Genomic DNA, 13,255 nt, shown 5'->3' on the forward strand with positions numbered 1-13,255 from the left:
ATTGAAAGGAATTTGATTAACATTATTATTCATGAGTTATTGTTTATGAATTTGATTATTATTATTATTCATTTGTGGTAAAAGAAAGCGTTATAAGCTAGGAAACAAATCGGGGCCGATACGCTATATATCTATATCTTCTGCCACATAAAATCGCTACCTGTTATTTTTGCAATTTTCCGATTCGTACCCCTTCGCCCCCATTTCGGAAACCGGTTCGATCTCGATTCCTCCTCTCTCGCTTCATCGGAGAGCGAAGCGTCCCGAAGGATCGGAATTCGTGCGCTTCGCCATGGAGCTAGATCAATGGATCTCCAAGGTGAAGGAAGGGCAGCATCTTGAGGAACACGAGCTTCAACTCCTGTGCGAATATGTACGCTAGGGCATTTTCCCCGTCTCTGCTATTGATCTTAGTTTGTGTTTTTCTCCCAAGACGCTTCTTCTAGGGTTTGTTACACGCCTGCAGTTCTTATTAGTACCTAGATGTGTTAATTATTTCTTGGTATGTAATCCAACCACACTTCCGTCTCCAACCACAGTTTATGTTCGTTTTCAAGATTCACTTTGTTTGGAAATCATAAAAGAGACCTAAACCTGTGTCGAAGGGAAGTAGGCTCTTTATCTGGAGGAATTCAGTTTTGTGAGAATATCGTAGGAGATGAAGTCCGTGTAATCTAACATTATTTCCATGGCATGAGATGTCTTTATGATACACTCTTCGGAGTCAATGTGAGTTGGAGAGTGCATACATGGGGGGTTGAAGGGTTGACTTTTGTGGTCGTCACAAGTTTCGGTCATCTTACCTTTGTATTGTTTGTTGCAATATTTATTGATTGATCAACCCCATTAGTGTAAGCCCAACGGTGCACACTCACAATATAACTATTATTAGCTCAACATCTCAGTCTCTCAGATATTAATGGTTAATCATCACGTTTATTATTTCTTCTTCATATTTAGAATTTGAAGGGGAGTCTTGGCGCAACGGTAAAGTTGTTGCTTTGTGACCAAAAGGTTACAGATTCGAATCCTGGAAATAGTCTCTTGCAAAAAGCAAGGTAAGGCTGCGTACAATGGATCCTCCCCGGGGTCCTGCATGGCGGGAGCTTCGTGCACTGGGCTGCCCTTCTTCATATTTAGAATTTATTTTGGTGTAAGACTGGAGTCTCATCCATCAACTTATATAAATTTGACACATCTCTTTTCTTGGGGAAGCTGTTTTCAACTTCCTCTTCAGCATCCTCCCATCTTTACTGTAGGTCACCGGAGAATGGCATGTGAGCTTGAAAAACTTGGGAACATTTTCTAATAGGCTCACATTTATTGTGGTTGACTACATCATCATACTTTTGACTTCTTTGATATGCGCAATTTCCTTTCTTCACACCATCATCCACTGTGTTCTGCGGCTAGTTGGCCAATTCTTTTTCTATGTACTAGAAGTTTGATAAAGTGATTTTGTGAAGGAGTTTTAACCTTTCAAATTTCTGCCTTTCCTTGTCTATGTTTTGTCGAATAGTGTTCACATATAATTAAACAAGTTATTATCAATGTTAAGATATGTTTGTCTCAACTGGTTGGGAAGTGGGCATGAATCTTTATCACTCCACTGGGTTCTACATAATGCTATATCATTAGCAATATTCAAAAGTAAATTATAGAGCTTGTACAAAATACAAATAAACAAGCACACAGTTGATTTCCTTTGGCTATGTAGAGTAATCTTTGACCTAAAAATTTTCTTTGTTGGACAATATATTGCCTCTTTATGTTGGTTACATAGACTCGGAATCAGCTGCTAAAAGTGACACCTTAATTGAAGTAAAAGTTTTAGATCATCAGTTAGGACTCTTGATAATTGAAACTAACATTGCTTGAAGATCAGATGGGAGCCTTATTTTGTGTTTTGTGGTTAAAGCAAGAAACAATTTAATAGCAACTACAAAGTCATACTTGCCAATTTTCTTTTCTTCCATACTGCATTGTTGAGTGCTGACAAGAAGGATAGGAAGTACTAGCTAATCCCAAGTTGGTTGATTAAGTGAAGTATCTTCACCTCTTGTTTTTGTTTGAGATTGCCCTTATCCATTCCCATTTTATGTAGAATTGTACTGTGAAATCATATTTTGCTAAACTTTGTTTGGCAGATAGACAAAGAGATGTTAAAGTATGTAGCAATACTTGAAACAATGTTTTTCTTTTTTTTTTGGTTTGTTTGAAAGGAGAAAAATATTACAAAATCATTGTTCATAGATAAATATCCACTTTCCCTCTTGTGGTCAACGTGCAAACTAGATGATTAACTATTGGTTTCTTGGTTGACATAGTTGTTCGTGATATCTGTATAATTTCCTTCTGTTTCTGAGGAAGGGAAAGGCCAATAACGTGCCCATATATTATATATAATACATACATGAAGGCGAGCCCTCATTTGGTAAACATCCTTCTGAGTTAAATTTTCCAGTTTTCATATTAATTTCCTTGACAGGTCAAAGAGATACTTATAGAGGAGTCAAATGTACAACCTGTTAATAGCCCTGTTACTGTTTGTGGTGACATTCACGGTCAGTTTCATGATCTAATGAAGCTATTTCAAACTGGAGGTCATGTTCCCGAGACAAATTATATTTTTATGGTGAACTTCTCATTTTCTAAAGAATATTGGTCCATTTTGTTTGTTTATAATTTTGTGAGAATACCTACTATGTATTGTGATTTAAAATTTCTCAATATATCTGCCAGGGTGATTTTGTTGATCGTGGTTATAACAGTCTTGAAGTTTTCACAATCCTTTTGCTGCTAAAAGCCAGGTAATCAGTATGTGCTACATTGTCTATTTTTAACTCTCTTAATCTCCCATTATTTCTCTGTAATACTTGAAAGTGTTTGTTTATGCTAAAATAACAAGATACTGGCCATTGCATTGGAATAATCTGGAAATGATGTGTCAAAAGTCTAAAACAAGTTATTAGTGAAGTATAATTATAGTTGAAATTATTATGGATAAGATTTTGGTCGTTATATGATGAATTTGTTCCTTTTGAGTTCCAGAGTTAGTCAATCAGCTTGGAATTTGATATTCCTCTAACGTATGTCACATCTCTTGGCCACTAAAGTTAGGTGAATGCTCAACTAGTACGTGCTTCTCTTCAAGCTGATTGCGCATTAGAAAGGATATTTGTGATAGTCGAACTCCATAAATGCAGTTTACAAGCTTTATGCACGCAACATTATTTTTCTTGTTTGTGAAGTGCAACCGTGGAAGGGATACAATGGTTTAATTCATGCTTTTATTTTGTATAATGTGTTTGTAATTTTAACCCAGGTAATATACTCTTCTGTATGACACTTTTAACATTTTCCTGAAAAAGATTTCTATGGAGCTAATCATTTGCAATCCTTATCAGGAGCTACTTTTAGCCATTTCATTGAGTTTCACGAAGCACGTCCGACTCATATTATTTAATTTTTTATTTCCTTGTACATCAGATACCCTGCAAATATCACCCTTTTGCGAGGCAATCATGAGAGCAGGCAGTTAACCCAGGTAATTATATTTGGTAGTGTGGTCCGTTTATTACGGAGTCAATCATAAGCATACTTATCTTTCCTTGCAGAGATGAAAATTATTTGATGCAACAATTTCTTTACAAAGTTCTATTTGATATTCTTCAGTTTTAGTTGCATTTGTGTCTTGCTTCAGTTTTTAAAATTATGCATATGTATCTCATATATCACATTTCACCACTTTATTTTTATATAAACCGTCTTTTTGAGATTTGATAGATAAAAGTGTTGTCAAAGCTCACCTTCCTATTTCACTATATCTAATTCATTTGTTGCACTTTTTCAATATTTCACTACTCATATCTGTATGAATCTTTAATTTTTATACTGGATGTATGTTTTAAAAGAAAATCTTGTTTTCTTGAAGACCTTTTGGGGTTTGTTGTGTTTATTTAGATGTTTAAACTCCAGATCTTAAGAAGGGATGATGCTATGCTTTTAAATATAAACCTTCAATTCTGAGATGTTGTTTTTGGTTAACTGCCTCTGCTATGACTATGACAGTTACTGTGTGCATGTTCTTTTACTACTTTGCCTTCTGCATGCATATCTAACTAGTTTGAATTTAGATGTCAGACATGGCTATTTATAAATACCTTTTAACATGCTGTCAATGAAAGTGTAGTGTGTTTGATACAAATATATAGATAAGATTCCTTGAAGGTATGAATGTAAAATGGAAATAGATGCTTTAAATAAAAAAATAAATCAAATTTGCTGTTTTCGAAAATATTGCAATTTGTTTTGTTGGCTGATCATGATCTGAATGCCACTGCCATTAATCAGCTAACGATCAGATTTCATTATATAATTTGGTTAAATCTTTAAATTAACTTAATCAAATTTAATATATATTAATTTGGGATGTGATTTTCATAGGTTTATGGATTTTATGATGAATGCCAGAGGAAGTATGGGAATGCAAATGCATGGCGCTATTGCACAGATGTATTTGACTACCTTACTCTATCAGCAATTATAGATGGAACTGTAAGCCATTTTACTCAAACTTGAGTGCACGTGTATTCTCATATAATAGTGAATTGAATTTCTCGTGCTGTGTCAGATAATCAATTGCTTTATTGATATAACATTTGAATGCAGGTACTTTGTGTCCATGGTGGCCTTTCTCCAGATGTAAGAACAATTGACCAGGTTCGTCTTTACTTTGCTTTTAATTGTTTGCAAAAATCATAAACTATGTCTGCCAATATGCCTTTGGTTGTCACGTTAGTGGTGTCTTGAGTTTGTATAAACTTTTTAAGTATGACCTCTATGCCTTCTGTTACATTTTAATGGAATTTCAACTTGATGCATTGACGGCAACTATGTCTCTGATTCTTTGGTAACTTTTAACATCTGGATGGAATGTATAGATGTTTCTTCATGTCGAATCAGTTCTTACTATATCTTGGTCTGGAGCAACTTGTTGCCGCTTATGTTACCTCGTTGAAGATATTGTTTCATAATACGGAGAGAACTACATTTGATAATTAAAAGAATGAAAAGTACAAGTGCATGTCAAAAAAATGCAAATCTGGGAAAATGACTAAGATTTATTTCTTTCTTATAATTAGTATCCTCATTCTATTTTCTCTTTTTATGGTGAGCAGATAAGGGTTATTGATCGCAACTGTGAAATTCCCCATGAAGGTCCTTTTTGCGATCTCATGTGGAGTGACCCAGAAGAAATTGATACATGGGCCGTTAGCCCACGAGGTGCAGGTTGGCTATTTGGATCAAGGGTTACAACAGAAGTATGCAGATATTTCTGTTTTTTTTTTTCCCTAGCTTGTTTGTATCTAAGTTGGTTGCACTGATCAAAAGCTTTGTATTCACAGTTCAATCAGATAAACAAACTTGATCTAGTTTGTCGGGCTCATCAGTTGGTCCAAGAAGGCCTCAAGTATATGTTTGATAAGGGACTCGTAACGGCAAGTTATTCTCATGCACAAACAGCTCTCTTTCCTTGTTACTTGCAGTACAAGTTTCTCAGCCATCAATTAGATCCTTCTTTTATCTATATTGAATTTTTATCTGGTGACTAGATTCGCAAATTCGAAGTCCTACGTGCTGTGTAAACTTTTTGCAGGTTTGGTCAGCGCCTAATTATTGTTACAGGTGTGGGAATGTAGCTTCAATATTGAGCTTCAACGAAAACATGGTATGACAACTGCACTTATGTCTGACTTGGTGTTGTTTGCGTACTAATTTATTTCAGATGACCATCATACATATAAAGCTTTGTGAAGCGACCTTTACCATGTGACAGTCTAGTTTCTTGTGCAACTCATACTAAACACTTTGAAGTACTGCCGATCCCAATGTTACATCCCCTTTTCAAGATCTTTTCCCTTCATGATGGCAGGAAAGGGAGGTGAAATTCTTCACAGAAACAGAGGAGAATAATCAAATGCGGGGGCCGCGGTCTGGTGTTCCGTATTTTCTTTGAACGAATTGATATTGGTTGCTCAAGTACGTTTTCATACATCATAGAGCAGACCAGTAAGATGATAGATGCACTGAGATTGATGTGTTGACCGTTGGAGAATGGGTCAATGCTGATGAGATCCCAAACCATTGCAGCTTTGCCTCGCACATATGTTATGCTACATAGTAGAGATTGTCGATGTCGTCTGTCTTAATTGACTATGCTGTTTTGCTACACTTAAAGGTCATGATTTCAATTGTTATTTTGAGTTAGGAGGTCAGGGTGAACTTATTTGTTGCAGGAACTTCATAGGTTCTATTTAAATTCTCTGCAAAAAGTTGTTTCCAAATTCAAGGACCAACTTGCATCAAGTGATTTGCTTAGCACTTTGAAAATGCATCTCTTTGTTTCAGACATCGCGCTTTGATTCAGCCTCCGTGACTGATATTCTTCAAAACAGCCACTTGGATCTTTGTTTTGTATCCTACAACAAAACAGCCAATTTTGATTAAATCAAGGTGACTAGTTTCGAATAAAATTAGTGACATTTGTTGGAACAAGAGTTCCTTTTCTTTGTTAGATTGTCCTATTCCGTTGCTTGACCTAAGAGCATCTCCAATGTAAGTTTTTTAAAAAATTAAAAAAGTTCATCAAAAAAAGGCAAAAAGCTCTAATGAGTAGGAAAATAAGCTTTGAGATTTTTATTTTAAAAATAGGTTTGTCAAACCTATTTTTTTCCCTTAAAAATAGAGTTATTAATCATTGAAAAATTAATATTGCATGTTTGACTTTTTAAAATCATTAATTATTTTATTTAATAATTAAATTATATATTTTTCTTTTGAAAATAAATATATTTGATAAATTTAAAAAATATAAATGACAATAATTAAATTAAAATTCATAAGTTAATTAAATATTAAATAAAAATTATAAATTAAATTAAATCAAAAATCATAAGTTCATTAATTTATTAATTAAAAATTACAAATAAATTAAATGAGAATTAAATAGAATATTAAGTAGAAATTATATAGAGATATTAAATGAAAAATAATAAATAAAGATGTGTGATTTGTAATGTAGGACCCAAAAAAAGTTATATGGAGATTTTTTGATTGAGCATAGATAGTAAATTTTTTTATTTTTGATGTGATATTGATATGACATATTAAAAATTACAAAAAAATTTAAGATAAAATTTAATTATTGGAGATGTCCTAACTCAATCGATGGATATTTTCATTGGAAATTGTTATATATGAATTAACTTTCATCAACTCCTCTGCCGTCTTCCCACCATTTCTCATTCACTGCGACTCACCAAGTCGTCGCCTTTCTTCCCCTCAAGAACCCATCGCCAATTTCACCTTTTCATTTCATCTCCTCGCTGAATTCCTTGCGTCCACATTTTCTCTCCAACGGAAGTTCAGTGCTTGGCATCATCCTCACGGCCTTGTCGCCGCCGCCCTCCTCTCCTTTAAATTCGCTGTTCGAGATGACCCATCCTGAGCGTCTTGACGCAGTGCCAGCGGTTGAAACCCTGATTTTGAGCCACAACAACTTCACCGGTCCTTTGCCCCTTGGTTTCGGTGGTAGCCTGGCTGGTTTGAAAAACTTGATCTTTCTTACAATGGATTCAGTGGTTCAATTCCTGGCGAGCTTGCTAATCTTACTAACCTTCAAGGAACCCTAGATTTGTTCCACAATAGGTTCTCCTGTTCGATACCGCTGCTATGGAGAACATAGAACCGACGGCTTTCCTCAGAAAAACCCAATCTTTGTGGCTTGCCATTGAACAATCCCTGTCCTAGGGATTCTCCATTGACGAATCCCTTCTTGCCCAACAACTATTCTCCTATGCCACTTGGAGGAAATGCCACACATGATAGAAGAAGTAGCAACACAGGCCTGCTGAGTAAAGCTGGAGTTGTTACCATTGCATAAAGAAAATATAAGTCAGGTAACGACGATCGGTCAGGCTCCATTAAAATTTTCCATTGACTCAAGGGACAAATACAAGGAGATCCATCTTGACGGCAACCATTCCCAGATCCGCAGAAAAAAAAATTCAATAATACATGATGCTTTGTTGCCATTGTGGTGAGTAATATGGCTGACATTTGTTTGATTGCATTGATGTTAGGGATGGTAAGGAGGCAGATGTGGTTCAGGTTTGGCCAATTTTAGAATCTGTCTCGTTAAAAAAAAAAAAACTAGGCCCGAATCTAGATCGGTTCTGTCTATTTTTTCAATCCACCCCGATTCTGTTCAAAATCTGATGGGTGGATCCGTCAATTCGTTAAACTAAAAAAGTATATATATACAAGTCAATAATAAATTATTATTATTATGATTATTATATATTTATATTATATAATATAAATATTATTATTATAAAGGATGGATTAAATCCTGAATCTATTTCTAAATTTGATTAATAGATTTAGATATGTCTGTAATCTATTTGATCGGGTTTAAATTTACATTGAAATTGATGAGTTTAATAAAAGTCAGGTTTAAATTCGATCTATTATATGTCTATTGATGTTCTTTTGACTTTTACTCCAAAGCAACTGCTTCCCTTGGGATTAAAGAGAAATGGAAATCTGGTCAGTTTCAAGTCCAAGGAGGGCATATGCTTTAGCCTTCTATTGACAAGGTATTTTATTTTGGGGCATTCTGTTTTAGCACATTTGAGGTCAAATACTAGCACATCATTTTGTTTTGGGGCATTGGAGGTCAGACACTCAGCGATCAGATCAAACACTCCCATAGGTAAAATCTGTAGTATTGTTACTTTATCCTTCAGTTTTTTATCGAACTATATAAATAAATTTATTAAATCACGTATCCTAATTTAAAATTATTAAATTATCTATCCCATTCGATTGTGCTTTTTATTAACTGAATTGATTTTATCTATTTTGACCTATTTATATTTAAAAAATTATTATTCTTAATATATTTAATCAAATTAATATTTGAGAATATTTTTATAATTAAGAAATCAGATGAACACATAGAAATTGATTTTATATGATTCTAAAATCTCTAGGTCTATCAATCAGTTTTGATTGAAATCGATTGATGAATTTATATATCTCGGAACGATACGAAATCAATTTCTATATGTTCGTCTAGTTCTTTTGATTATAAAAATATCGTCAAATATTAATTTTAATTAATATATTGAGAGTAATGATTTTTTAAATATAAATATATCTATAAAATTAATTTATATTTAAAAAATTATCGTTCTCAATATATTACATCAATATTTGGGGACACTTATATAATCATAAGAATTAGACGAATTCGATTAAAACCGGCTGATGGACCTAGATATCTCATAATGACATGAAACTGATTCTTATATGTTTTATCTAGTTCTCCTGATTATAAAAATATCTTCAAACATCAATTTTATCAGAATAATAATTTTTTAAACACGAATCGATGAAAACTAACTAAAAAATTTGATTTGACTCCCTAAAAAAGGCATTCCACTGGGATAATAATATAGAGAAAAATAAAAATGAATATGTGATTTGATAATTCTAAAATTAAGTGATATGATTTGATAATTTTAAAAATTTATGTGCTCGATAAAAATGAAAGTGAGGATGTGGTATGATAATTTCAAAAATAGGGTATACGATTCGATAATTTTAAAAATTTATGCACCCGGTAAAAAGTTGTTTATCCTTCTATTATTATAAATGGCAGAGAGGGCTTAATAGATAAATAGGTGGGGAGTAAAATGTTAATTATGGAACTGTAAGTGGCATGTCGCTAACATTTGTAAGTACAGTAGCTTAAATGATAATAATAAGACTATAGGGGGTATATCAAAAATCAAACTAACAAAATCTTCGCTGGTCCATTCGCGTGGGGTCGGATCATTCTCCAATAGATTTCCCAGGCAAATGGCGAGGGTTTCTCCGCTACATCGCTGGTCATCCGTGGCGGCTGCGTGACGGCACCTCTGTTTGATGTGATGCTTGGCGCAGTCGTCTCCTCCGCGTCCGCCTCCTCTGGAGGACTGCGGCTTCCATTCCCGGTCTTCGCTAGCGCGGCTCGGAGGACGATGCAGATGCCTCTGTCGACGCGGCGCCCTCTCGCGCCGCCTGACGCCTCCGCTTCCTCCTTGGCCCCCAGCGAATCTACCCGCAGGCCTTGGCTCCTCGTCGGGCTCGGAAACCCTGGAAAGATATATCAGGGAACACGGCACAATGTAAGAGCCTGAGTACCTTTCTAAATTTGTACTTTAAACATTCCGTTTTGTTTTAATAAAATGCCTCATACATGTTCGGTTTTATGTCATACTCGTTCATTTCAATTGTTTTACGCATAAGAAATTTATTTATTTATTTATTTTTTGGAGAGCTTTGTAAATTGATAAATGTGTAGCCTACATAAGCTTGATTCGCTTCCTTGTATGGTTATCGTTATGGGCTTGGAACTACGCTCACTCGTTGACTATCTGTCTTGGTCGCTACTTTGCTTGCACTCAATCTTCTCTATGGGAGAATAGGAATAGATACACTGATGGCTGTATTGATGCCTAAATTGGGCTGAAAGGTGGATTTTTACGAGGTCAGTTTCAAAGAGCTCTGAAACTGCTCCATCAGAGTGCATTGTTGGCTTATTTATGGTGGTCACCTTGCTAATAGAAGGGTCAGTCCAGGAAGCTTGTCTACACGACGTATTTGACACAAGAAAACATTTTATGTGGTGTTGCAATGTGGGTTGATTGGCTCAAGCACAATGATAAAGTATACATATGGAAAGGAAAGAATGTGTTGTATGACCTCCCATTTATTTCACCTCATTCAAATTCCCCTTTAGCCCTGTATTGGCTAAGAGTGGTAGATCCATGAGTTAAATGTGGCAAGCAAGTCATATTTAAAAGAAGCATTCTAGGCTAAGAGTACTTTAAAGAATTGTACTATCAATTATAAAGTAACAGTGATATAGGGTTAATATCCTTCACATTCGTGAACTTGGAATGTTTCATAACTTTTTTGAATGTATCATATGGGTTTCTAACCCAATTTGCTTGATGCTTTTCTGAAACTTCAAACGCACCATGCTAGTCCATCATAATAACATGATAATCAAATCATTAACTTTAACTCCTCTTAATCTTACCATTAGCAATGTCTTTTGTTTTAGGTGGGTTTTGAGATGATAGATTTTATAGCGGAATCTGAAGGAATATCTATGAGTACTATGCGTTCAAGAGCTCTGTTTGGAAAAGGTAATTCTGGTAATTTTGTTTTACTTGTTGCATGTCTATGTTGGTTTATGGTTCAGTTAGAAGATTGTATACTGGGTTTTCATTAGACCATAATCTCCTGTGCTCTTTCTGCTTTGCAATGACTCGCCTCGAGTTCTTGTTTATAAGTTCTGTCTTGATCACATGAATATGCTTGTGATTATGTCCCATCCAATCAGTAACATGACTACCTATTTTCAGCTTACATAAACTAAATCAATTATGTCCAAAGGAGTGACATGTGAAAAATGCAATACTATCTTTGGGACATTTGTCCTTATCTAATTTGGAAGGCTCAACTTTCTTTTCTTTATCAGGTTTCATCTGTGATGTTCCTGTCATGCTTGCAAAACCACAAACCTTCATGAATGCTAGTGGTGAATCGGTAACTAATACTGCCATTTTCCAATTGATAAGTTTATATGCCAATATCTATATGCAATTTCTAAACCATCATATCTTGAACACTATTTCAGGTTGGACCAATAGTATCATACTTCAATGTCCCTCTCAATCAAGTGCTTTTGGTAAAAAGCTTTTGTTGGGATTACTAGGTGACCGTTATTTGTAACTTTATGTTCTATGATAATCCAATGTCTTTGCTATGTAGATGTATGATGATTTAGATTTGCCATTTGCAAAACTACGCTTATTGCCAAAAGGTGGACATGGTGGCCATAATGGGTAATATATTTCTTCCCACCAAGTTTTTTGCACTATCGTGTCAAGAGTAGTGAGTTCATTTATGGTCATTTCACAAAAATTTGAAAGCCTTCTCATGAACTGGCACCAGATTATTATTACTATTCAGACTAATACGAGCTTCTTCATAATGTTCACATGACTTAAATGGCGTTCAAACATAGTTCAAGGATGAAAGGGCAATACATACATGAGATTACTGGCGATATTGCTGTGAAAATGGAAGATATACGACAAGGCGATGTTTATATACACCCACATTTTGAATGACTTAACCATCTATGGAAATGATCTTAGAACATTGAATGAATACTGGTGGACTGGGCTTTATCTAGTGTGTCAGTTCAGTTCTTAATCTAACAACTTCAGACACCCCAACAATCTACCATTTATATTTGTATTGTATTCACCTTGACGAAACTATGCATTGGTAAGTAACAGAGATTGTTCTAACAGGATGCGGAGCGTGATCAATCACCTGAAAGGAAGTCATGAATTTCCTCGTTTAAGAATAGGTGAGCTAGGCAACTTTCAGATACAGTTTACATGGTTTCCTAAACCTAATATACATTTTTGTCAAGGTATCGGAAGACCCCCCGGGAAAATGGATCCTGCAAGCTTTGTTCTCCGACCATTTAACAAAAAGGAACAAGAAGAGGTTTTTGCATCTTTACTTACCTGATTCAACGACAAGAACTGTTGATCAACCAAACATCTGAATGTTACAATCTGGTTTCTGCAGCTAGATTTTGCCTTTCAAAGAGGGCTGGAAGCAGTGAGAATTCTAGTTGAAGAAGGGCTCAACAAGAGTGCCACATTTGTAAACACTGCACAATCACAAGTTCTGAATAGTTAGGCACCTGGTTGATGCTTATGATGATATTTTTGCTTTGGAATCAACAAGATCATGTGGATCAATCATTACACCTTGATTTATGATTTTTTTTTGTTTTTTCCCTGAAGAACAAGAGGTAATTGACACACTCCTTGGTTTGGAAGAAAAATCTTGGAATCACTTTCTCCTGTAATTTATTCATGTTATAGGAATAAGAAAACTTTGGTGAAGGGACTTAATTGCTTGGATGATCACTAAATTAATTTACTACTTTGGTTGGTCACTAATCCATCTAATTGCACTAACTTAGTCAACCCTTTAATAGATACATATTCATGAAAATTTTAAATAATAATAAACAAGCAGTAGGATGAAAACTAACAATTTGAGTTTATTTTAAGAAAATTTATTTCAAGAAAAATAATAAAATAATCACATC

The 13,255-nt window shown here is 34.8% G+C and overlaps 2 protein-coding genes across 4 annotated transcripts; both read left to right on the forward strand.

Annotated features, from left to right (window-relative positions):
- Window positions 1–168: 168 nt before the first annotated feature.
- LOC122006419 (phytochrome-associated serine/threonine-protein phosphatase 3) lies at window positions 169–6,352 on the forward strand. Of its 2 annotated transcripts, none has more exons than XR_006118692.1 (10): window positions 169–373; window positions 2,489–2,635; window positions 2,743–2,810; window positions 3,490–3,547; window positions 4,447–4,557; window positions 4,672–4,722; window positions 5,181–5,324; window positions 5,409–5,505; window positions 5,660–5,731; window positions 5,936–6,352. XR_006118692.1 is itself a non-coding variant. In XM_042561917.1 (10 exons), the coding sequence occupies exons 1-10, from the start codon at window positions 293–295 to the stop codon at window positions 6,017–6,019; spliced, it is 909 nt and encodes a 302-aa protein (XP_042417851.1). In that variant the 5' UTR covers window positions 170–292; the 3' UTR covers window positions 6,020–6,352. The 2 variants fall into 2 exon arrangements, 1 of the variants encoding a protein (XP_042417851.1); XM_042561917.1 differs by having other exon boundaries at window positions 170–373; window positions 5,409–5,501.
- Window positions 6,353–9,884: 3,532 nt separating this feature from the next.
- On the forward strand, window positions 9,885–13,055 carry LOC122006421 (peptidyl-tRNA hydrolase, mitochondrial-like). Of its 2 annotated transcripts, XM_042561920.1 has the most exons (8): window positions 9,885–10,235; window positions 11,177–11,261; window positions 11,597–11,664; window positions 11,756–11,806; window positions 11,890–11,963; window positions 12,438–12,496; window positions 12,563–12,639; window positions 12,724–13,055. In XM_042561920.1, the coding sequence occupies exons 1-8, from the start codon at window positions 9,999–10,001 to the stop codon at window positions 12,835–12,837; spliced, it is 765 nt and encodes a 254-aa protein (XP_042417854.1). In that variant the 5' UTR covers window positions 9,885–9,998; the 3' UTR covers window positions 12,838–13,055. The 2 variants fall into 2 exon arrangements, with proteins under 2 accessions (XP_042417854.1, XP_042417853.1); XM_042561919.1 differs by having other exon boundaries at window positions 12,438–12,639.
- Window positions 13,056–13,255: the final 200 nt, after the last annotated feature.

The sequence above is a fragment of the Zingiber officinale genome, chromosome 7B, assembly GCF_018446385.1.
Source record: "Zingiber officinale cultivar Zhangliang chromosome 7B, Zo_v1.1, whole genome shotgun sequence".
NCBI classification, from domain to species: Eukaryota; Viridiplantae; Streptophyta; class Magnoliopsida; order Zingiberales; family Zingiberaceae; genus Zingiber; species Zingiber officinale.